The sequence below is a fragment of the Ciconia boyciana genome, chromosome 8 (genome assembly GCF_034638445.1).
Source record: "Ciconia boyciana chromosome 8, ASM3463844v1, whole genome shotgun sequence".
Taxonomy (NCBI): Eukaryota; Metazoa; Chordata; class Aves; order Ciconiiformes; family Ciconiidae; genus Ciconia; species Ciconia boyciana.
Genome location: NC_132941.1, coordinates 10084658 through 10108381, shown reverse-complemented (window position 1 = coordinate 10108381; position 23724 = coordinate 10084658). Strand labels below are relative to the sequence as shown.

The window sequence follows — 23724 nt, the reverse complement described above, 5'->3', positions numbered from 1 at the left end:
AGCCACAAAGTGGACATCACATGGGCACACAGGCTCTCTCCAGCCTGGGGGTCACCAAGGCCCAGATTCCCCCCTAGCCCTGATGTTTTTTCTTACTGGTTGGCTCCAGAGATCCAGAAACACTTTGCCAATTGGAAACACCAGGCACATACAGTGTTTCTTGACCAAATAGTTATACTTCAATTTCCAGAGCTGCTATCCCAGTAGTTGGGTCTGATACAACTCCCACATCCCATTTTGCACTATGGCGTAATGAAAGGGCAGATATCAGATGTTTTGGCATACTCCTTTCCAAGAGTACATTGCTTAACAATATCACAGATGATTAGAGCTTGTTTGAACTGCGAAGGAGCATTTTTGCAATTGCAATTAAAATAACAACACCGATAATAACTGAGGATAGCTCTGATTATTCTTGCTGTCCTACACAGATCCCATTCCTGTGTCAGTTATGGCTGAGACGTGTAGTCAGGGCTGTGTGCATGGCATGTCTGCTGAGTACTGCTTATTGCTTAATTTTATATTCCTTGTAGAAGGATTAATCGTTGGTGAGCATCACCACAAACATACATTAAGGTAGAACTTAGGCTTGGGGAAGCATGCCTTGCTATGAGGATGTGGGGAGGCACCACAGTTGCTAGACAGGAGGCTGTGCTGCTATCAAAATAGAAAATAACATACAGCTATTGAAAGAGAAATAAGATGCAATGATGAAAAATGGTTTCTCCTTTGTCAAACCCGCCATGTTTCCCCAGCTACGCTGGCAGGAGGGATGGTGGCACAGTGGACAGGAGCTGTGCCATTAGCTCGGTGCTGTGCTGCTGAAGCACTACACAAAAGCCATTTGGTATCTTTCAGATTCTCTAATCCATTCTCCAGTGACTAATAAATTAAGCAGAAAATTAGACCAAACACATTCAGTCAAGAATGCTCTCAAGCTGTTGGCCTGAAGAGTGAGTTTATTCGGATGCTTATTATTTCTGGCCTGTACAATAATTTAAACACCCGGTATAAATTACTCGTTGGTAGTCACATTCATTCCTGAGGCTTTTCTTCTAGCTTATGTTAATGCCAAGAAGAAATGGCAGAAGAATAACTCACTTGTTTCTGGGCAGTGTTCTGTATTCTCCATTTGCCCCTTTTCCCCAGTAGCTGTTTTGGCCTCCCTGGGAGCCGAAGTTGCTGCTTTCTCCAACAAAAATGGAGCGCGTAACCTCCAGGCTGGAGCCTTCGTCTGTCGGGAAAGTCCCATCACTACAAGCAGGCAAAGAAACACCAGGCAACTATGCAGCACACCACAACTGATTAATTAACACTTTTAATTACACCACAGACACAGTAGAATTTTGTTCTTAATTTGGGAAAAAGTGCATCCACCGATATAACAGCCTGCTTTAAAATCTCTTTAGAAACCAGCAAGTTAGTGCAGAGGTAGCTTAGTGCTCAGGCATCAGGAATACAGGTAACTTAGTCTGGGTAAAACCAGCTCTACCCAATATATATATATTAATATTATTATTATTATATACATATAATTGCTCTTTACCAAGTTGCTTTATAAATGTTTAGCTACATCCCTAAAGTGAGAGCTTCACTGATACTCATTGCCTGCAGTGGGCTTTGGACATGGCTTATTTTTGTGGGTCTTTCGCAAGAGGGGTTGAGACGAGAGCAGCAGGAGCATGGTAGACACCAGCAGAGGAGGCAGGAGACCTGCTGTGCCACCAAGTGGGACCATCCCAGCCACCATGCCCCAGCAGCACATGAGCTATGGGAGATGCTGCTCCACTGGGCTAGAGCAGAAGAAAAGTCTCCCCGAATGCAGAGCCAGATGTTTAGTCTGCTGGTTCAGGACCTACCGTCCAAAAGGAAATATTCAGCAATTATGATGTATTCCCCAGACATGCTGAGGCAAAGAGAATGAAAGGCTAAATTGCCCCTTGTATTAACGGCTGTGCAGGAAAGACTTGATGTGGTCGGAGAGGAAAACATGAGGTTTTCTTGTGCCTTACAGCAATTACTGGGGGAGTGTCTCAGCTTCCATTCTTGAGCCTCTTACACTGGGGGAAAAAACTGGAAGAAGGTTGATTTTAAGAAATTACCTTGCCAGAGTGAGTCCAATTCCATTGTCTGAAAACCTGGGACAGAAGAAACACAACGGTGTAAATGAGGAGGAATGTCTGCACTGCAGTGAATTTGGCCTACAGACCTATTTATGTCTGCCGCGAGGGGAATGATATAACACATAATTACAGTAACCTACCCCGAGTTGCGGAAAATAATGTCGCCGCCCCTGGCCCAGGCCCCATGGTCATTATTTTTAAAAGCAATAAGACCATCAATCACGGCAGGAACTCGCGGCTTTTCAGGATCAGCATCTTGATGTGGGCGAAACCTGAAGTAAGGAGCTTAGTTAATGCGTCATGGGAGACATAGGAATTGACCTCAGACAGAGGAGGTTGTGCCTGGCAGACCTCGTTTGGCTTCCAGATATCAGTGTGATGGGCGTACAAAGGTGATATGCCCTGGTTCAGAGTCGGGCTATTAGCTTGATTTCATCTCCGTGCTTTGGTACAAAGCAGAAAACAAGAAACATTCATAAGGCTGAAATTCTGGCCCGAGTGAAATCAACAGGAGATTTCTCACGAGACTTCAAAGGGCCCATGGTTACTCCTTAATTTGATTCAGTGTGATTTAGAGGCATAGAAAACATTTTTGCAAAGTCACTTGGGTCCTTTTGTAATTGTCCTTACAAGGCCCATTGAGAATCCCTGCAATGATGCTCGAAAATCAATTAGGCACTTTCAAGAATCTCATTCAGCAAAGATAACGGAGTAATTGGAGCTGCTTTCCTTGCATGTACAGACCAGACCTCCATATGCTTCTGTCTCTGCTGAAAGAGAAGCTGTCATATGAAAAAAGGATTTGCCCTGGGAATCGGGTGCTTCTCAATTACTTTCAGGATATTTCTTGCCATGCTGGCTGTTAATGGTAGACTTGTGCCGTGTTTGGAAAAAAAATCACCTTTGCTTTTTCTGAGTCTACCCTCACCTCTTACTTCTTCCAGCTGATGTCCCGAGGGACGTGCCACCTCAGTGCCCAAGGGGGTGGCCCAGGGAGGGAAGTCTCACAAAGGGAGGCAAAATCACCCTTTCCTTTCAGCCATACGGGAGCACTGAGAGGGTATGGTGGAGGAGGAAAAAAGCCAAGGCTTGTCCAGGAGCAGTGGCTGATTTCTGCCACAGCCTCCTCACACAGACCCAGAGGCCTGCAGTGAGCGAGAAAATGGCCTTAATTTACTTGCTTCCACTTTGCAAAACGAAGCTCACAGATTTTAAAGTAGCTGACAAAAACCTTTGAGGCTACTTTATTTTCCTCATTAATCCTAGACCGGTCTCAGCAGTGTCTTACGTCATCTTTCAGATGTAAGTTCTTTTAAGCAATTAATAAGAAATGTTGGAGTTTACAAACCCACTAATGGGTTTGTAAATAATATGGGATCCGGAATAATATGGGATCCGGATCCCCTTTCACGTGCTTCGCTGCTTAGTGCTCATAACCCCAAGTGCATGTGTATCCTTTTTGGTCAGCAATAACACAAACAATTCAGTGCATAGCTATGAAGTATTTGCCTCTGCACATCAAAGATAGCTTGTGTGGTTTTTTCAGATGCTCCAGCTATAATGAGGCATTAATGATCTGCTAAACACAATGCAGAAGCCAAGCAGCAATACAACTATCCAAAATACTTAGCCATACAGCATGTGCTTACCTGGCATTATCGACAGTGAGATACTCTCTGGGATCTTCAGCGCTGGCTCTCGTTGTCTTTACTCCTTTTCCAATAAACAAACCAGCCTGAAAATGCACACGACTCCAATTATTTTAACAGACTGCCCAACAGAGACCAGAGATCCCAGATTTTTATCAATGAATGTAGGCAGCCAGTGCGTGCAGGCACAGTGAGTGGCTGCAGCCTGGCCTTTCTCTTCCCTTTTGGTGTCACTTGGCACGGCTTAGTATGACATGAGCACAGGATGTAGTATGCTGAAGTCAGGACAGAGCCTGCCCTGCCATGTGTTATGCATCAGCATCTTGGGCTGCCTTCTGACCCTAAGCAAGGCACTGAACTCCCACTCTCTCTCTCCCTCACAGAAAGCAATAAGAGACTCTGCCAAGCTCTTGATAACTTTTGGAAAAAAAAAGGACATGAGCTGCTGTAGCTAAGTTAAAGACTTTGGGCTAGAGAAGCGGCTGTCATGGACCAAGATGTAAAATGTACAAGGCACAGAGAGCAGCACTGATTTCAATCTAGAATCCTGAGAAATAAGTTAAATATTCTTTTTACAGGTTACGTTTTCATGTCAACAGTATATCTGGGGAGGAAGCGTTTTTCCTGGAATTACCCCTGAATTTTTGGTCTCATTTTTCAAAGGTGATGAGCAGGCCCTGACACAAATGACTTTTGCTCATCTCGCTATATCCTTGCACCACTGTGGCCAACAGCAGTGCTCAGTGTCCTGCCTGTCATTCCTTAAATCTCACTTAGTAGTAGGTGTACCTATGGCCTGGGCACATCCCCTCTAACACAGGCACCCAACTGAGGCACCTGAAATGGGAGCCCCATTCTGCCCAGCTCCCTCTTCGATCATTAGAACAAAAAGTTGATTGTCTCTTGATATAGTGTTAAAAGACCACTATCAAAATGTAAGAAAGACACCTGTGATCATCTGATTTCAGAGCACCACACATGGTCAGCCCTATGCCATACTATTTTATTGATAGGAAGATATAAAACTCATCCACGTGCCTTGAAATTGGAGTGGACTCTGTTGTTGTAAAATACTCCCAAGGGGGTATGTTCAGCCTGTCCCTCTGGATATTGCCCCTCAGACTGTCCAGTTGGAACCCGGTGGAAGATGTACCATATCCCAACATCCTAAAAGACAAAGGGAGGTCTGAGAAATGGGACACTACAATTAATGATACAGGTTATCCTGAGGACTTAGGGTTTCCCACTATGCTGGCTAGATTTCTAACCTGAGCCTGCCAAACATGTGTGAGTCCCAGGGGACACACACCAGCCCATGCCCTTACACCTCCTAACTCATCCTTTGGCATGGACAGTGGGCCCCCGGGCACACACATGGGTTTTAAAAATGCATACATTGTGGGTGAAATTCAGGTGGTTTATTAGAAAACATAACCTTCTCTATACAAGCACTTTAAACACAAACATGATTTGGGTAGACATCAGAGATAATAACAAGGAGAGAGTATATATTTATATATAGAAATATAACATTTTATTGGCCATTTAACTATTAACTACTAATAAAAATCAATGTTTGCTAAGAGACATCACACACCAATTCCAGCCACAGTGGTGAGAGAAATCAGTGTGAGAACTGTAGGCAAATACTTGTTCTTAGCAGAGACAAAGGTTGCAGAAATACATATCCAAATTTTACGATGGCTTACTAAAAATTCATTGCCCTCACACTAATGACATCAATAAGAGGAGAATATATGGGAACTGGAGGCAAAGCATAGCTCTTGCCGTTAAATGATTTTACCTGAGCACCAGCTGCTGCATTCTCTATTAAGTTGTTGTTCGGATTTGCAATCCAGAATGTGCTGACAGCCCTAAAAAATCAAAATCAAAATGATCCTAAGCAGTTACCAAACAGGAAGGGATACATTTTCATAGCGCTGTACTGGACTTGAGCCACAACTCTCCTATTGACTTTAAAACTCCATACAACCTTTTAATGATACTCTTTAAGGAAAAGAAACCATCTAGTAATGTCAGACATGTTCATTTATGGAGCCACATGCTGAACCTATTGTAAATTATATGAAACCATTAACACAAAATCCATGCTCTGTTAAATGCAGCTTAAGGAAACCCAATGTCTTTTTTTTTTTTTTTTTAAGTTAAGCAGCTTTGGAAAATGTCTGAAAAGTGAAGTTCTGGTTTGTTTTTTGAAACTTCATGGGTAATGGCAGGAGGTAGGGGATTCTTTATGGATTTATGAAGATTCTACGTGAAAAAAACAAAACAAATGTCCTTGCAAGCTGCAAATGGCTCGTTAAGCAGGAGATTAAGGAGATATTATTTTGACATTTCTTCAAATAAGGAGTTTTTGCTTCAGAGGGAAGATCAGTAGAGACACAAACAGAAGCCAGATACAGCTATGAAAACATTGTCGTCTGTTGTCTTACTTCATTTGATAACATATTTTGCAGTAATAAAGACCACATGTAAAAACACTGTAAACCTTTTCTCATGACCATAGCAATTAATTTGATCATTCTCAGCAGAAAATCTCAATCATTTTTTATCTACCTTAACTATTACATAATCAAGAATCCACACTCCTTTGGATTAACAGAACCACTAAACAGGTGCAAAATAAATCTGTGTTAACTATACAAGCAACCTTAGCATTTCAGCAACAATAATTGTAATTAATTCAGTTGGATTATTTACGCAAATTAAAATAAGTAGAGTTTGGCCACTGCATCCTTTTCCAGAAAGCATGAAAATACAAATTTCCTCAGCTAAACTGTGTTCTTGCTTGCAAACACTAGCCAGACCAATACCTGGGTCCCCAAGTGCCTGTGTTACAGCTCATCAGTCTCCAAAATAGAAGTTAACTTTGCTCAGCTATATCGGGATATTGTTTATTGTTAAATGATGCTCACTGTAGTTTATGCTAATCTCTGCATTCTCACTAAATCTCCTGATGTACTCTAGATGTTCATGTACTCATGTACTATTGACCAATTTACTCTAGATGGTCCAGCCCCAATTCAGCCCTGGTGAAAAAAGGCAAAAACTCCCTTTGTAGTGATATTTTTGCCAGCCTATACCAGGGCTGAAGCAACCTGCATTTATCAGACAGATGTCATGGAGCCTTCAACAGCCTACTTAAAAAGAATTGAAAGGAGTTCAGAAACGAGCAAAGTGCTCTAACATATTTATGATTCTCAGGAAACAGCGACAGGAATAACCAGCAGCAAATATTCCTTGCTTAGGATTCATGCAGGTGTTAACGGATATCTTCACAAGCAAAACATGGTCAAGTAGCTAAATTACTTTAAAATGAGAAATGGTAGAAAAAACTACAATTTTTCATTTAATATCAAATAGCACCTTTCAAAAGTTTCACCACAGCATTCTTTGGGACCCAGCTATAAAGTACAACGTAAGGGCAAAACCTGACTACAACTCCCGGAGCACTTACATGCAGTCGGTGCTCGGCACAGGAACGTAATTCCCATAGACGTGGCTGCGGATGGCAAGGCACATAGCCTCATTGCGATCCGAAGGCAAGATCGTGCCTGACCTCGTGAGGAGGCCCAAGTTGTGATAAAATGTATTGCGTTGCTCCGTCCCATCTTCAAGGAAGAAACAGTGCCCCAGAGTGTCATAGCCAATGGTGTCTTTTACCTGGAAAAAAGTATACAGGCCATAGATCGTAATGCTAACAGCAGTAGGAACTATAATGTGCTTTGCTTATCCATAAATTCCCAAAACACTCACGGAGCGGTTTTGCCACCCCTCTGCACAGCAAGTAATGCCTCCATAGGCATCAGTCCTACGGCTAACTCAAACTATGTGCAGATTGCATAACTGTGGACTGATCTTCTTATATAGCGAAACTGCTATTAAAATTACTCTGAGGAAGATCACATGCATAATTAAAGGAAAATTGCAAAATACTGGATTTAAAACTCCCCTCAGCTCTAAGAGAGAATATTTGATTCAGTGTCATGGAGTAAATATCTTTGTAAAGATAAGTGTGTCTCGCATGATAAACCAACAAGTTAGGATGGTTAATCCAGAAATTTTTGTGACTGCAACACTTCCCAAATAAAATAAGAAATTATTTAAAAGGCACCATGAGAAGTAATTTATACTAACGAGGTTTCTGTTCTTTCTCCTCCACTCTCAGAAGGTGCAGGGCCACTTCATTCCTGTAATGATCAGCTTGGGCAGAGATGGTATTTTACTGTTTCAGTCTATTTAATATTAACTGGCATGCACAGGGATATTGCATTAAACCCTAATTTGACCAAGAGGACTTAGCACAAGCCTCCTTTGATGTACAGTCTTATGAAGATAAATTCAGAAATCCTTCTTTTAAATATAAATACTAAATCAGGCTAGCTAAAATACCAGCTATTTGTTACTAAATCTTACTGAAACCTTAACTTTGTACTCAAATGATCCCTGTCAGCATATTTATTCACTCTTCAGGCATACAAAATTCCTGTTGACGTCAGAGTTATGTCTGTGTAAGACTGCAAGATTAACTGATATTAACCTACTTGGTTATTTCTGTATACAGAGGGATACTTGAACTAAATCCATTTCAGACTCATATCCTGTGATTTCCCCTTAATGGGCTGCAACTGTACATAACATCTGGAGTCACAAACAGTATAGTCCCCATAGGTATATCTCTACTGGATTTCATTGTTTTCCTGGCAGTCACCCCTCAAACTTGTCATCTGCTGCTCTTGTTTCTGCCCTAATGAGGTGTTCAAGAGAGAGCTAAAAATAAGGCACAGCACAACCAGGCACCCAACTCCTATATGATACTGTTTTGGAAATCCACCAAGACCCTGCATGCAGGTACAGTAGCTCAGAGTGAGCTACAAGGAGGGTAACAGGGAACCTACATGCAGTGACACTGAACGTGTCCCTGCCAGCTGAGTCTTGGAAATACAGATAGGAAATGGATTTAGATAAAATGCAAGTGTCCTTGCCAACCTGCTAAGAACAGTAAGCCTGGCTACTTCTACCCTTCCAAATGACAGACAGAAGCTGTGCTAAGGAGGCCAGAGAAGACTATTTTTGGAAAGAAACTGTAACAACAAACCGCTCGCTGTTTTAAACAGCATTTCAATTGTAGAGTTTCATTATTCTGAAATTTAGCTGAAGTTTGGCTAATCTGTTCTTCAGACAGCTGCATTAAAAACTAGCCTTGTCCGAAACCAGATTTTAGCTTTATTGATATGATTAGTCACAGCTTCAGAATTGCATGGCAGCCCTGAAAACTTACATACACGAAACTGCATTGATCACACTCCTAACCAGAAATAACATACTTTAAAGATCACTTACATTTGCACTGAAAGATAAGGGCCTATGCCATTAGATCAAAACCCCAATAACTGATCAATTCTGGCATATTGCAGATAGAAATTCAAAGCTTGGAAATGAGAGCCCACCTGCGGCACTGTGACAGTAGCATATTACTGTAAGCGTCAGCATGAAACACCGTCCACAATGCAGGCTACAGCCCTGCTGGTGTGTCCAATGCCAGATGATTAAGATGCCTCTAAACACTGAATTATATATAGTTCAGCAACACAATATAAGTGACCTTTACGCACTGCAACATTAGACATGAAAGACTACGGTAGTCTGTGTACGCCTGACATGTGCCAGGGCAGCGAGAGGCATGTCGCAGCCTGCTTCCCAGCCACGGTGGGTAACCCAAGCTGTGTGCGCTGCTGCCGCCGGCTTGCAAAGCGGCACAAGCCTGGCACACAGGAGCAGCAGATGGAGAAGGGCCTTGCAGACGGCACTGCACCGCCAGTACACCGCAAAGCACAAACCACAGCACTCCGGTAACGTACTTCTACAGTTACATCCTCTAAACCCTCAAAACAGGAGAGGGAAAAAACACCTATCATCTGGTTTATTCTGCCTCAGGGGCTGAAGTTTCATAATCTGATGCCAAAACAGGTACCCATCGATGTTATTTAACTGCCTTGCTCAGATATACATGCTCTTCTCTGGAACTGCAAATTATTTTAATTTATTTTAAAGCAAGGCTTTTTATTACATTTTAATTACTCTTTATCTTAATGACTGTATTGAAACCACACAATTCTTCCACAGAATCACATATTTAACCTGTGCTATAAAATCTGTTCACTGATTCATGGACTCAAAGCCCTCAGCAGTCGGATGCAGGGGGGCTGGATCTCACACTTAGATTCTTGATTTCACAGCTATTGCATCCCACGCATCCAGATAAACCCTTGACAACCTCACTTCTGATAAAGAGCAAGAGCATACACCATCCGTCTCAGGACCAATATTAACATAAGGCCTAATTTCTCATCCCAGGCAGGTTCCTTCAATTCCGGAGGCTTAATACTGACGAGAAGAGAAAGCAAGTTAAGCCATACCCACACATACTGGGCAAGTCTCTTGCCACCTAAGGGCTCCGTACTCAAAGGCAGGCTCTACAGCCAGAGCAAATCATGTATATGAGAAGGCAATCAGTATTTTGAGTGATCTGGACAATACAAATCCGGTTTAGGATACATGAAAAGTGCTCCCACTTGTACAAGTCCAGTGTCACATTTTCATGAATACATCCTTTCGGGGGGGACCCTTTCACACAAGGATCCCACCAGAGTGCATCTATGTCATGTCTTACACAGCTTTATGTCCAGGGTTGAGAAAAAGTTGTCAGGAAAAACACGGGAGGTCATGGATAGTTCAGGGAGTGTCTCTGCCTGAGCACAGATCAGGTGAATGAGGAAATGCCCACAGACACCAAAACACTGTTCAGGGTCCTGCAGAGCACACAGCAATTGGATGTGTCAGGACCGGAGCAGGAATCTGCATTTTCCAGCTGGGACACGTACGGCTTTTTTGTGGTTTTTTTTAAGTTCCTCTCCACAATGCCCTTGTGGGGATCTAAGTCAAAGCCAAGTTCCTGAGGGCTTTTCTGGCACTGAAGCGGCCATTTGGGTCTGTCCCTCTCATATTTCATTCCCTTTGTCATGTGAATATTTTTGGATATATTTCACATTGCCCTGACTTGAACAACCCCTGTCTTTTTTATCTCCTTTGCAAATTAAAGGTCCACTGCTTCAGTCAGGTCCAGTAAAGGTCCATTGCTTTCATTTTAAATGAAAGTTTATGTTATCACAAACTGTCCAGAATAACCATGCCAAAGATTTCACTATATCTGATCACACCATTAATAATATTAAGTAGGAACCTGAAATTCATTTCAAAGAGCTGCACTACTAGAGCAACAGTCCTAACCTGAACGCCAGTCAAATGAAGTTGACAGGTCAGGCCATTTCTTGGGGAAAAAATGCCTTGTTTCAATATTCTGATTTCTCTTTGTATCACAAATGGCTCTTACTGTTTAGCAGTGCCTAAGAAAAGACATTAACTTGGTACTAATAAAATATGTCTCCTACCAGAAGGCCATGAGTTCCATGTATGGCAACACACCTAGAGAAGCAGTGGTGGATAGCCAGGTTATCAAGGTATGTTGGGCGTTCGTATCCTCCTCTCTCATCCACATCCTCAGCCAAGTGAAAATGCACAGGGTAACTGCCCAGGATTTGCTGCCCCATGTTTTTTAATTCCACTCCTGACATGTGAACAGAGCTAAAATTCCTTAGGATCTGTTGAGACAAAGGTAGATCCAAGTAAGGCATTACAATATAAACATGCGCAAAAGGGAAAACACTTTTTTTTTTTCTTATTAGGCAATATGTTTGCAGAGTAAAAACAGGGCCTGATCCCAGAAGGGGGTGTCAACTCCCTGCTCTGACTCACAGCAGCACAGCTCCTGCAGAGCAGCATGCCAGCGGCTGCACACCTACGGGCACAGGGCTGCCAAGGAACAGCTGCCAAACACCATGTGCAGGATTTAGCAATAGCAGTGTGTGACACGGCTACGGACGAGGTACTCCTGCCAGCTACAGAAAGGGGTAGCATTTACCACCAGGCTCTATTTCCTTGCAACTTTATCTCTGTCAAGTGATTTTAGGCAGGACCTGCATAGCTCCCCAGTTTCCACCAACTAGTGGTGGAGTAATTTTACACAGCAAGATTTTGCACCTCCACTAAGAATACATGGGACAACCAAGAGGAGGCAGAGCACAACAGGGTGAGACCCAGCACTTCTCTGAGCCATGAAGGGAACAGGTTTGCTCTGCAGGAAGCACAATTTCTTCAGTGACATCTCGTGAACTATGTATCTTCACACTGACCCTACTGACCGCAATGCTGCTAAAGAATCCCCTCTAGCCCAGAGAAGGGTATCTTTTTGCATACTCGGTGAAGAAAATGGCACAGCCTCATTGCAAGTCTAGTTTTGCAAAAAAGGCCAACAAACTTTTCCCTTCTTCATAGACGAGTATATTTTTTCCCCCATATACAAAGGTAGTTTCATACATTATATTGCTTGTTTACAAACCAAGAAAGGAATGATCTGAAACCACCTACAGGCACATGCATTAAAAATCACTCACTTTAATATGTCCTCCGAATGTGTCAAAGGAGAAAAACTGACATTGATTTTGTCCATAACAGGAGTCTTCCATTTCTCCTTGAATAAGTATATTTCTAGTCAGAAGACCAACCTCTGCCCTCATATCGACACCATCAATGACTTCTCCAATGTGAAGATAAAGTGGGCTGCCTGTGAAAATCAGAAACCGTTTTATTCAGGGTGAGCACAGTGTCTTTCTTTATTATCGCATTGTTCTAAGCAAGTGTGCGCCTTTCATTTAAGCAACCACCAAGTTTGGGGACATGCCCAGTTGTTAGCATTTGATCCCAGAGGAGATTAGCACTTCCCCTGACTTCTACAAGGGACTGCCGCCCCTGGTCAAACTTTAAAGTTCCAATATCGGGGCCTTCAGCTTTCATATGACAAGTGCCCATGTGTTTATGGAACAAAAACTAGGTAAAAAGACAAGTAAATGTAAATGTAGAACATTAAAGGCAAGACAATGTAAATATTTACCACAAATGAGTAGCTTGCTAAAAATATTTCATACCATCAATTTTCACTTGATTACTTTTACATTCAGGGCAAGGAAGGAGATTAAACTCTTCAGCCTGATGCATAGAATAATCTGTACTGGCAACGACGATCCGGTCGCCAGGTAACCAACTTGTAACCTCATCCACCAAATGAAGAATTATTCCTTTGGACACTTCCACTTTAAATCCATTATGAGGCACCCCTGAAGAACGAAGCAATCAATTATTTTTACAGTTGCACACGACAGAATCATGCAATTAGCCAAAGAGCATACCAGTTTAATTTCTATCTAGATAACTCTGCGTGTGATAGAAGTGCTCTAGCCTTTAAATGTGTCAGTGTCACCTGCTTGTAGGCAGCTAAAACGTTACTTTGCGAGAGTACTGCTGTTAGTTTGGTCACCGTGCATGTGAGCAAAAGTCTACGGTATCATTATCATTGCACTGTTCAGATTCGCAGCGGCCAGAAAAAAAATCAGAACAACGCAAGAGAGGACAAGCAATTGTCAGGAAAGACTCAACCTTTTATCCATCCGCTGAAAGCAGTAACAGTAAAACGGGTGCCATCGTAGGTGAGGAAGTCTCTTTGGGCTACGGCTAACCCCGTCGTTCCATTCCCGCGATACTCCCGCTTATCTTCCGCTGTGGAAAGCTGATCCCCTCCGAGGATCCCCACCAGCGCCCAGGGCTGCCTGAAGGAGACCGGGAAGGAGCAGAGCGAGTGACCGCCCGAACCCTCCGTCCCCCCACGGAGCGCGGGCCTCCGCTCCCTCCACGCCTCCCTCTCCCGGCCCGGGGTGCCGCCGGATCCCTGCCCGCGGCGCCCGGCCGAGCCCCCGGTCGCGCCCCTCCGGCGGGGCGAGCCCCCGGCGGGCGCGGCGGCCCCGGCGCGGAGCTGTCCATGGTGGCCCGAGGGCCCGGCCGCCCCCCCGCGCCCGCCTCCCCGCCCCGCGCCCGCCGCCCGCCTCACCTGTAGCCCAGGCGGGCGATGTGCTGGCTGCCCAGGCGGTCCCGCAGCAGCAGCCGCGTCTCCAGCGTGAGGCTGCGGGCGGCCGAGTCCCCAACGGCGGCCGCCACCACCCTGCCGGGGGCCTGGAGGGCCAGGAAGGCGCGCAGGCGGCGGCACTCGCCGGGCTGCAGGTGCGTGTCGAAGCGCCCCGCCGCCAGCACCCGCGCCGTGCCGGCGTCCAGGATGCGGAGGTTGAGCCCGCGGCTGCCCCACCGCTTCTCGGAGGAGTAGGGGCCGTGGCGGAGCCCGCCGGGGTGCAGGGTTTTGTCCAGGAGGGTCCAGGAGCGGGGCCGCCGGCCGTGCAGCTCCAGGACGCCGCCGCGACCCACGCCCACGAACTTCTGGCCGAAGCCCTCCACGGCCGCCCCCTCGGCGGCTCGCCCGTACAGCGAGATGGTGGCCCGCGAGCCGTAGGGGCAGCGCTCCGAGCCGATGTGCAGCTCCCCGCCGTCGTGGATGAGGATGTAGCGGGCCCGCAGCGTGATGGGCGGCCCGCGGGGGCGGTCGGCGAACACCAGCCTCCCTGGCGGGCGAGCGGAGAGGAGCGGGGCTGGGGGCGCGCACGGCCGGCGGCTGGAAGCGCGGGGGGGGCCGGGAGGCGCCGCCCGCCGGCAGGCACAGCCGGGCCGCCCCCCGCAGCGCCCGGGCTCCGGGAGGGGACGGCCGGCCCCGCTTACCTCCGTCGCGGATGACGAGGGAGTGGAAGGCGGCGGAGCTCTCGAGGCGCAGGGCCGCCCCCCGGCCCACCACGGCGGCGCGGCGGGTGTCGGAGCCGGGGCGCCACGGGGCGAGGTGCGGGGCGGCCTCCGGACAGGGCCCTGCAAGAGACGGATGGCGGCGGCAGCGGCGGCGGGGCGCGGCGGGGCGCGGAAGGGCGCGGAGGGGCGCGGTACCGACCTGATGCGCTGCCGCCGCTCGCTGCTCCCCGACGCGTCCCGCGGCGGCGGCGGCGCCGGCACCGGCTCCGGCTCCGGCTCCGGCTCCGGCGCGGAGGGCAGGGGGAGCCGCGGCGCCCCGGGGCTCCCCGCGGTCGGCGCGTCCCGGGCGCCGCCGCAGCCGCTACCTGCCCGCAGCCGCGGAGCCGCGGGGCAGCCCCCGCCCGCAACACGTGCGCCGCGCCGGCTCCTTCGCCGCGGCTTTGCACGCAGCCGGCGCAAAGGCACGTTTTGCTTTTGACGCGTTTGGGGTTTTTTTTCCTTTTTTCCTTCCCTCCACTTAACCTCGCAAGACCGAAAACAGAAATCCCCCTCTCCCCGGCTCCATACAACCCCGGACACGGCGAGGCAACCACAACAGCAGGACGAACAGAGAGCCGGCGGGGAGACAACCCCAGCGGCAGATCGACGAGAAGCAACCGGCGGGTTTCAAACTTCAGCTGCAAAGACCGCTTACCTATCGCCGACAGCGCCGAGCCGCAAACTTCGTACGCCGCCTCTCGGGAGGTCCCGACGCGGGCTGCTGGGCACCCCGGCTGCAGGCGGCAGAGGCAGGGGCAGGCAGGCGCAGGCAGCTCCCGCTCCTCCGCTTCGGCTGCCTCCCCTCCGCCGCCCTATTTATATCCATCTCCCAACCGCTGGCGGTGCCCGCACTGTTTACAGCAGCGGTGCTGCTGGCTCCTCCCAGCCGGGGACGATCCCTCCAGCCTGGACGTATATCTACGACCGGCGCGCAGATGCTCGGGGCCGGGGAGAGCCCCGCTGCCCGCACGCAAAGGTCTTCCCCGGCTCCGAGCCCCTGGGGGCTGCGGGCTCCCCGCCGGACTCCCCGGGGTCATGGGGAGCAGGGCGAGTCTCGGCCCGGGGAGGGGCCGGGGGGGTCTGTGCAGACCCGCAGAGCAGCCGGCTGGGCTCAAACGCCCCATGCAGAGCGTGCGGCTGGGGTGCCAGCTGCCTCCCCGTGAAGGGCAGGGGGCTGAGGCACGCCAGTCCCCAGACCCCGATGCCGTCACCGGGCCTTGGCACGCCTTGGCCCTTCTTGGAAGGCAGCTGGCCCCTCTGGCACCCTCCTGCAGGGGTGTTTTGCCCTGTGCTGTCCTGGGTTTGGCAGATCTATGGAGAATGCTGTAACCCGGCGGCTGCAAAAGTTCCCCTGACAGTGGGTGAGCAGAGGGGTATCTGCCACTTCACCTCCCATCACAGGACCAAATCAACCTGTAGCCTGCGGTGAAAGAGAGGAAAAGCCTTAGAAGGTGCTCTGACAAGACACGGTCTCAAGGAAGCCCATGCACTTTTATGCCCATGGCCTGGGACTGCGTTCCTGGCTGTTGCAGGTTCCTGCCTGGACTCAAGTCTCACTGGACATGGCACTGCCTATAGAAGGACCATCACACACTTGTTTGTTTTCCATGAACCAGAATATCACATTTTTTATAGGCTCTAAAATAGAGCATAACCAAACTTCCTGGGGACACATAAAGACAGGTAACTGGTTACTGCGGCCACTGCCTTCTCCCTCCCAGAGCCTACACATAGTCCCTCATCCCCACTCCAGTGCCCAGTATCCAGAGAGGACGAGACAGAAGCAGGCAGACAACAGTGCCAACCACTGCTCCTGCCCAGGGCCAAAGCCAAAGAGGTGCAAAGCCACAGGTGCTGCCGATCTCAGAGACATTTGTGTACCATCATCTGGTCAAACCGTTCCAATCTGTCACCTCGGAAATTTATTCTGGTGCAGGATTTCTTCTGATGGAGGGCACAAAGAGGCTATAGTTATGTTAATAAGGAGCAAGTGCTGTCAGACAAAATATGGGAACAGACTGGAAGCAGGGGGGTGGGCGAGGGGCACGGCCATGCCCCACGCTCCAGACAACAGCTCTGGAGCAGGAGCAACACTCACTTGTGCTAAACAAAACCCACCCGCTCTCTTACACCCTGCCCTGGGACCCAGAGTATTGCTGAATCTGAAGATAAGCATCCAGCCTAGAGAAACAAATCCAGGTAACACTCCCTCATTTCAATACTCCATAAATACAGGGAAACGTTAGAGCTGCCACCTTTGCTACCGGCTGTTCATCTATCATTTAGTGCTGGCGCTTCTATTCCTGTCTCAAATAGCTTTTGTCATTTTCCTTCCCAAAAAGCGGCATTAGTCAGTGTTGTGCCTCCTTCTTATCTGAATATGACATGTATGAATGCAGGTCATGGGAAAGCAGAGCTGTTATCAGAGGTATAGGAGGCTGTGCTCAATTTTTTTGGAGGAAGATTTATCTACTGGTGGAAGTTTCAGGTGAGACAAGACAAATAGGAGTATTTTGTCTTAAAACACACTAACTGAATTCTCTGAATTCAATGGTTCTAGAAGTGCAAAATTTGATGTAGAAGAGGACTTGAACCTTTATTTTACACCTGTCGGGGCCCTAGAAATCTCATACATCTTTATTTAAAGTATTTACTCTGTGCAAAAGATTTCATAGACTTGCAATCTAAATAAAAGGCAACAATGATTAATCTAACATAGTAGTAGTGGAAATAAATGTAGCACAAGCTTTGGTTCATGCTAAACTTCGTGCAGGCCTTATGAAATGATCAGCAAAGCCAAAGTCACTCCGGTTTACATGGGGCTTTTTCTGAACAAGAACACAAAATTTTTAAGCTGTTGTCACTGTTTAACTTCTTCAAAGCCTTTTTTCCTTCTGTAGCCTCAAAATACACATAAATACACTGGCCTGATTCTTTTTCTGAGGAAACAGCTACTTTCAGGTGAATTATTTCAGTGCCATTTCCCCCATATTAAGTTTTCAGTGGCCTGAGGAAGAAAATTTCAGAGTAAATGAGACTGGACATATCATCCTGTTTTTCTAAAGATTCCTCTCTCTTTTTAAGGAGAACACAGACGCGCCTGTTGTGATCTGTAGTTTGGTGCTCAGAAGCTAAACTGTTTTCCTTTTACTCTTTTCCAAATTTCATTTTTTGAGATTATTTTTGTTTTGCAGCAGCACCGGTTTCAAGCTTACACCACGGTGCTCGCTTACAGGACACATCCTCAGCGCAAGAACATTTCCAGACATCCTCATACCTGTGAAATCATGACTAACACTCACTGCCTCAAACATATGGCTGGTGTAACTCTTCCTCGCAAAAATAACCAACCCGAACCCTCCTTCGAGTGTTATTGTTGGTTATAAACTAAAGTTTAGCTTTCTTACAAACAAAAATGGGTCATTTTCTGTAACGGGCTACAAGGTATGAGGCAGCCTCGACCCTCTCGTGTCTCAGTGTGTCGCAATGACTGTAATGCTTTGCCTACAGACACGGCCATAACATTCAATAACAAATATCGATGACTGGCGAGGTTTCATTTTAAGGCAACGGCAGAAGACAAAGCTGCTCTAAATGAGTCAGCGGTGGACGAATTGACTCCCAGAGCACAAGCACCTCTTCCCAGAGATACGGATCTGGCACACGCATGCAGAGAGGACAGTTCCTCCTCCGTAAGTGATTTTCCCGGGCACACTCCCTCGCTGGACGGTTTCCTGTTTCCTTCTCACTACTTAGAGAGAGGAAGGAGCAGCGGAGTCAGCATCCCCTGAGCAACACCCCATTCCCACGGCGCAGGGAACTGCAGGCATCACGGGATAACTCCGCCCGCGCGGGGCCCGGCGCTCCCGCAGCAGGCCCAGCGCCAGCCCCGACCCCGCTGTCCCCAAACCTCCGTGTCCGGAGCCCCCCCCCACCCCCGGGCACCGCTCCGCCGCCTGCCCGCACGGGAGGACGGCAGCCACGGCGGGGCGCGCCCGGCCCTGCGGCGCCGCGGGCGGCCGGCAGGCGTCGCCCTTGCACAGCCGCTGCCGCCCCGCGCTGGGCAGGCCCGTCCGCGCGGCCTGGCAGCGGGGCCGTCAGCTCCCGCATTGCACTAATTAACAAATACGATTTTTAATTTTTTTTTTTTTTTTGCGCCTCTTCCCAGCCGCAGATCCTGTAATTCTCCACTTTTTTTTTTTTTTTTAAATTCACTTTACGTTTTCAATATAGCGCAGCTATATTTCCACATCGAGCCCCAGCTCGGAGCGGGGGAGCGGAGCACATCAGCTTCTGGTGGGAGCTGGAAACGCTGGCACGGCCGGGCCCCCGGGGAGCGGTGAGCAACACACGGCTAATGCTCGCATTAGAGCTGCACTCAGGGGCCGCCGCGGCCCTGGCAGCCCCACCGAGCCGGGCACCGCGCTACCACAATGTGGCTTTTAGTGCCTGTATTGACTCTCACAGACTGTCTCCTTATAATGGCCCATCTGCGGCGACTGCCCTCTGCACGTCATACCAGCCTTCATCTAGCGTCTCCTCTTCTGCAGACAGCGACTGCTTCCTACCTGCCTCATCACAGGCTCCCTGCTTAGGGCTGAGGACTCTGAGCCCTGGCTCTAGCTCAGCCTGGACGCTGAGTGCCAGCTCCTGGCACGACACAGGACCACCAAGTACCAGATTGCACCCAGTGATGTCCACCCCTTGCCAGCACCCCTTGCTCTGGCAGCACGGAGCCTGGCCCCACGGCTCCACTCAGCCAGCACCAGAAACCATTTGAGATACCAGAACCATGTCTTCTCCTTATATACCTACCACTTTGTTCCACTTTGGGCTTTAACGGTGTTTTCCTTGGTTTAAGCATTTGCTTCTTGAGCAGAGAGGCAGCCTTGGACTGCTGAGCTTCAGACAACGCTCCCATATTCCTGAGGAGCTGAAGCACCCTGCGTAGCAAGAACGGCTTCACCTTGTGCTGGGCCACCTTGAGAGGACTGATACGAATTTTGGGCAGGTTGACTTCTTGATCACAGTTATAAAACCGAAAGAGATTCCAGGCCAAGCTAGGTCCAAAGGTATCCAGTAAAATGTATCTGGAAAGTTTAAGGAGCATGTCACAGGACAACTGCTTTTCTTGTGGTTTCTGGCCCAGGTTCTGACTCAGCAAACTTCTTCCCTGGTGACTCAGGAGAGAGCTGCTCCTGAACAGGCTGGAGGGTTTGTATGAGCCCAGGGTCCCGAGAAGGTTTTTCTTACTGTGCAACAGTCCTTCATAATCCATATCCCACAAAGAACTGTTGGGATTCAGGCTATGTTCTGAAATAATCGTAAATACAGTAAAACCTATTAAACATAAACAGCAAAAAATCCTGCTGGGTTTGTTTCTTTGAAATAGCTCTCTCTCTCGACATTTATCAATGTTCTGCTGTAGCCCTGGATACAGTGCAGACTGCTACACTACTCTGACAAACTTACTGAATGTTTCGACAGGCCAAATCAATAGATTTGCAACAGATATGTTTTTAGGTACTAGAAGGTAATAACGATTATTTGTAATTTTTTATTTAAACTAATGTCTTCTGTAATGCTCAGGAAAACTATCTTTGTTATACGTACACACACTCCAGAGTACACAGATTCGATTCCTAAAAAAAAAAAACCCAATCACCAAAAGAGTATGTACTATTCCATATACATTGTCTGAAAAACATTAAGAAAAAATAAGGATTCCTATTGAAGACTATAAAAGCCTTTTTCATACATGAGTGAGAAAGGAAACTTCTACACTCCTGCTGGGCTCTTTGCATGTTGGGTCCAGCCCCAGGGCCCAGCACAGCCTCCAGGTTTCCAGTAGATATAGGTTGGGTTTAAATGAAAGGGTCAGTTTTGCTGTCTAGGTGATCTCTCTGGTCTTCGCCTGCTGATTAAAGCCATTAGCCTGGTGTACCAGGGTTAAGCTGCAGCTGCTCAAAGGCCACAGTAGCTTCATCCGGCGGACAAGAAGGTACCAGTACGGGAGAAGCCGGACTCTCGGGAGCTTAAATTTGCTTCTAAGGCACTGCCCCTACCCAGCTCTCCTTCCTTCAGGCTGAGCCTGCAGGTTCAATTTACACCCTGAGAATTGATCAATAAAACAATTAAATGCAACATAAGCAGGCTGGGACTTCATGATAAGTAGGGCTGCAAACACACAGAATGCTCGAATAATTAAAAGAGACAAGGAACCCAAAACTTAATTGCATCTTGCCAGAAGTGTTTGAAATAGTTAATGTTTTTACATAACGGCATACTGCTAAAGGCTGGAGGTCACGTCCTGGGAGCCCTGGAATGTGCCTGCAGCCTTCCCTTTCATTTCTAAGCGGAGGACAAGATTTTTAAGAATGTTCTTCTATTTCCTAGAGGTGGATCCCAGTCCAGCACGTTTGAGAAGCTTCAGGTATTTTTTTATTTGATTTCAAGATTAAGGTTATCAGCTTCAAGTAGTCGTGACTTACAGTCCAGGGGATTGCTTGCATATTGTAATTGTATTAGCTAAGGATTCTACTATTATGTTGGAATTTTACATATCAAAATGCACATTTATGGCTGTCACTCATCCCTGAAATGTAACACTGTATTACTTAGAAACTGCAAAATATGACTGCTAGGACTAGATGGCAGCGGATAACTCAGGAATACGTCATAATGAAAGCAGCATTTTGCATCTTTACTGCGCCTTTCATTCAGAGCAATCAATAGCCATGCAAGAACCTATTCATAAGACCCCTGAGAGATCAATGAGCTCTCCCACTAGTTTACTGATGGGCTGGCGTGGAGAGGAGCAAACCGCTTGTGCGAGATCCCTGGGAAGAACAAGGAGAGAGGAAGGAGGACCCAGCTCCAGGAGGACCCCGGTAATGTGGGGTCCATATTACCCCCTCCTCCTGTGCAGATGTGTTGGGGGGCAGATGGTCCATGCAGAGGAGGACTGCATGCACCGCTGCCACCCGACTGGCGCCAGCCTGAGCCTAAGGGAAAGGGCTTTGGGGCAGACCCAAAGCGTCCCTAAGTACACCTAATGGCACCACTGCAGCGGAGCGACTTGAAACGTAAGCAATGTCAAATCTTTAAGTAGGTCTGCAAGCTTTCTAGAATAAACTGCTGTGTAAAACGTTATTTAGAATAAACCAAACTTGGGATCAATGTCTTGTCTTCAAAGGCAGCCCTTAAACTAAAAAAGGCCTGAGGAACTAAAAGAGAAAATTAAGGGCCAGTTGCATGCAGTCACCTCCAAAGCCACAGTCAAATCATGCCAGCTATCTGTCTTGAAGTCAAACTGGAAACCAGAGGTGTGTTTCCCTTCCGTTTTTTCTTCAGATACAAGTAAGGGTTAGCCCTAGCAGCCACGCTCCTTCTTCTCTCCAGGGACAGCTGCAGCCTGGGCAGCCCTCGCTGGCAGCCCGGGGCCCCAGCCTCGCCGGAGGGGCGTCAGCCCCTGCTGGGCTGTGAACAGGGGCGGCCGAGGCTGCGGAGGGCAGAGGCTGCGGAGGGCAGAGGCTGCGGAGGGCAGAGGGCTCCCGGCCCGCACCCAGGGGCTCGGCCCCGGGGCGGCTGCAGCGCCGCCTTCCCTTGCCTTCCCTTCCCTTCCCTTCCCTTCCCTTCCTTCCCCTCCCCTCCCCTCCTCCTCTTCCTCCTCGCCAGCCCTCCCGCCCCGCCGCCGGGCCCTCGCGGGGAGATGGTCACCGTGTCGCTACTGACTGTAGACGCTCGTCGCCTGCGCCCCGGGCCGGGGGCCCGCCACCACCACCACCACCACCACCACCAGCACCAGCAGCGGGAGCAGCGGCAGCAGCAGCCGGGCGGCGGTGCGGCTCCTCGGAGGGGCCGGGGGGTCCCGCGGCCGGCCCTGGCCCCGACCCCGGCTCCGCCCGGGGGGGGCACCTGCAACACAGACACAGGGGTTGGCCCCGCTGAGCACCCCCGCGCCCGGCTCCCCCCGCCCGCTTCCCCGCTTGCGGCGGCTCCTTACCCGGCTGCGCCCGGCGGAGCGCCATGGCTGCCGGCGCTCCCTCGGCTGACGGCCCGGCCGTGCCCGGCCCGGCTGCAAGCCCCGCTCCCCCTCGGCGCGGAGCCCAGGCGGCTGGGAGGCTGCCCGGGCTGCGGCAGGAGGGATCTCCCGCACCTGGACACAAGGGCTGGTTATGTTGAGAGCTGCCGCCAGCCGGCACTTCCCAGCGCTGCCCCGTGGCGCAGGGGGAGCAGAGATGCTCTGGGCTCTGCCGACGGGAAAAACTTCCGCCACGTCCCACGCAGGGCAGAAGAGCGAGCACACCGTTGTGTGCAGCAGACCCCAGGTAAAGCTACAAGCACAGAGTGGCCCAGACCAGAACTTGCCTACTCCCCGGCAGCCCCACGGGGACGCAGAGTTTTACTTTAGAAAGCAACGTGCTGTCTGCTCGCAGCCTGCCACACCACTGGGGCGTAAGGAAATCCAGAACGAAGCACGTTTACCCTTACAGGAACCAGAAGACAATTCACCATTAACATGCTGAAGGTAGAGAGGTTTGGGGTTTTGTTTGTTTGTTTTTAAAACAGCAGGCTCTAACACTTTCTGCAAAATGAGTTTGGTTACTGCAGGAACCCAGCTTCAAAATCAGACGTTGCCAGCGGCAAAGTGTCAAAGGAGTAGTGCTCACTCTCCTGCTGTAAGGACCAGCTTGTCCTTTTTACTGTTGCAGCAGAGTTATGAGACCCAAACGTTGCACAGTTGAAATACAACCTCCTGCTTTGAAATTCACACCCATCTGATCTAAGAATTACTGCCGGGCTTTCAAAGCAGTAGATACTATGTGCTTGATGTCACTCCCAATAGCTGAGTGCCCACCATCAAAGAGCCACCCTACTCTTAACCAGTGCTGGGAGTACAAAACGACTGTATTTGCAACAAGAAATTTCAGAGCTAAAATGGCTGGTGAATTCCACAATGAAGGATATAGAAAAGTAAGTTCAACAGACTTAAATTAGATCATTAATTTACATTCATGAGAATAGACCTAGGGAAGAAAACACTTTCCAAATGAGAACAATCAAGGTTTACTGCTGAACAAATAACCAGAAGAAGAAAGTGCATTGGTTCTCTACTTCTATGTTTAGCATCATTTAGAAAAAGCAAATACGAT

At 48.6% G+C, this 23724-nt stretch overlaps 2 protein-coding genes across 8 annotated transcripts in view; both read right to left on the bottom strand.

The window, feature by feature from the left end:
- Positions 1-18433, bottom strand: part of CEMIP (cell migration inducing hyaluronidase 1) — a 118549-nt gene extending 100116 nt beyond the window's left edge. For both annotated transcript variants that reach the window (XM_072870606.1, XM_072870609.1), the window contains exon 1: positions 15225-18433. The gene's annotated coding sequence lies outside the window, so the exon portion shown is untranslated. The remainder of the gene's footprint in view (positions 1-15224) is intronic.
- The window catches only part of LOC140655753 (cell surface hyaluronidase CEMIP2-like), a 58391-nt gene extending 35597 nt beyond the window's left edge, over positions 1-22794 (bottom strand). The window contains exons 1-16 of one of the 6 annotated variants that reach the window (XR_012043840.1): positions 22575-22794; positions 22304-22486; positions 19385-19882; positions 14510-14650; positions 13794-14355; positions 13346-13515; positions 12838-13026; positions 12307-12476; positions 11245-11454; positions 7251-7456; positions 5577-5646; positions 4811-4939; positions 3773-3858; positions 2264-2395; positions 2103-2138; positions 1102-1254 (exon numbers count right to left, since the gene is read on the bottom strand). Coding sequence is in view for 5 of the 6 variants with exons in the window: in XM_072870604.1 (XP_072726705.1) it covers positions 1102-1254; positions 2103-2138; positions 2264-2395; positions 3773-3858; positions 4811-4939; positions 5577-5646; positions 7251-7456; positions 11245-11454; positions 12307-12476; positions 12838-13026; positions 13346-13515; positions 13794-14355; positions 14510-14650; positions 19385-19882; positions 22304-22486; positions 22575-22599 (2960 nt within the window). In the remaining variant the exon portion in view is untranslated. Of the gene's footprint in view, positions 1-1101; positions 1255-2102; positions 2139-2263; positions 2396-3772; positions 3859-4810; positions 4940-5576; positions 5647-7250; positions 7457-11244; positions 11455-12306; positions 12477-12837; positions 13027-13345; positions 13516-13793; positions 14356-14509; positions 14651-19384; positions 19883-22288; positions 22487-22574 lie in introns of those variants that run through there. The other 5 variants (XM_072870604.1, XM_072870599.1, XM_072870600.1 and 2 more) reach the window with 5 other exon arrangements.
- Positions 22795-23724: the final 930 nt, after the last annotated feature.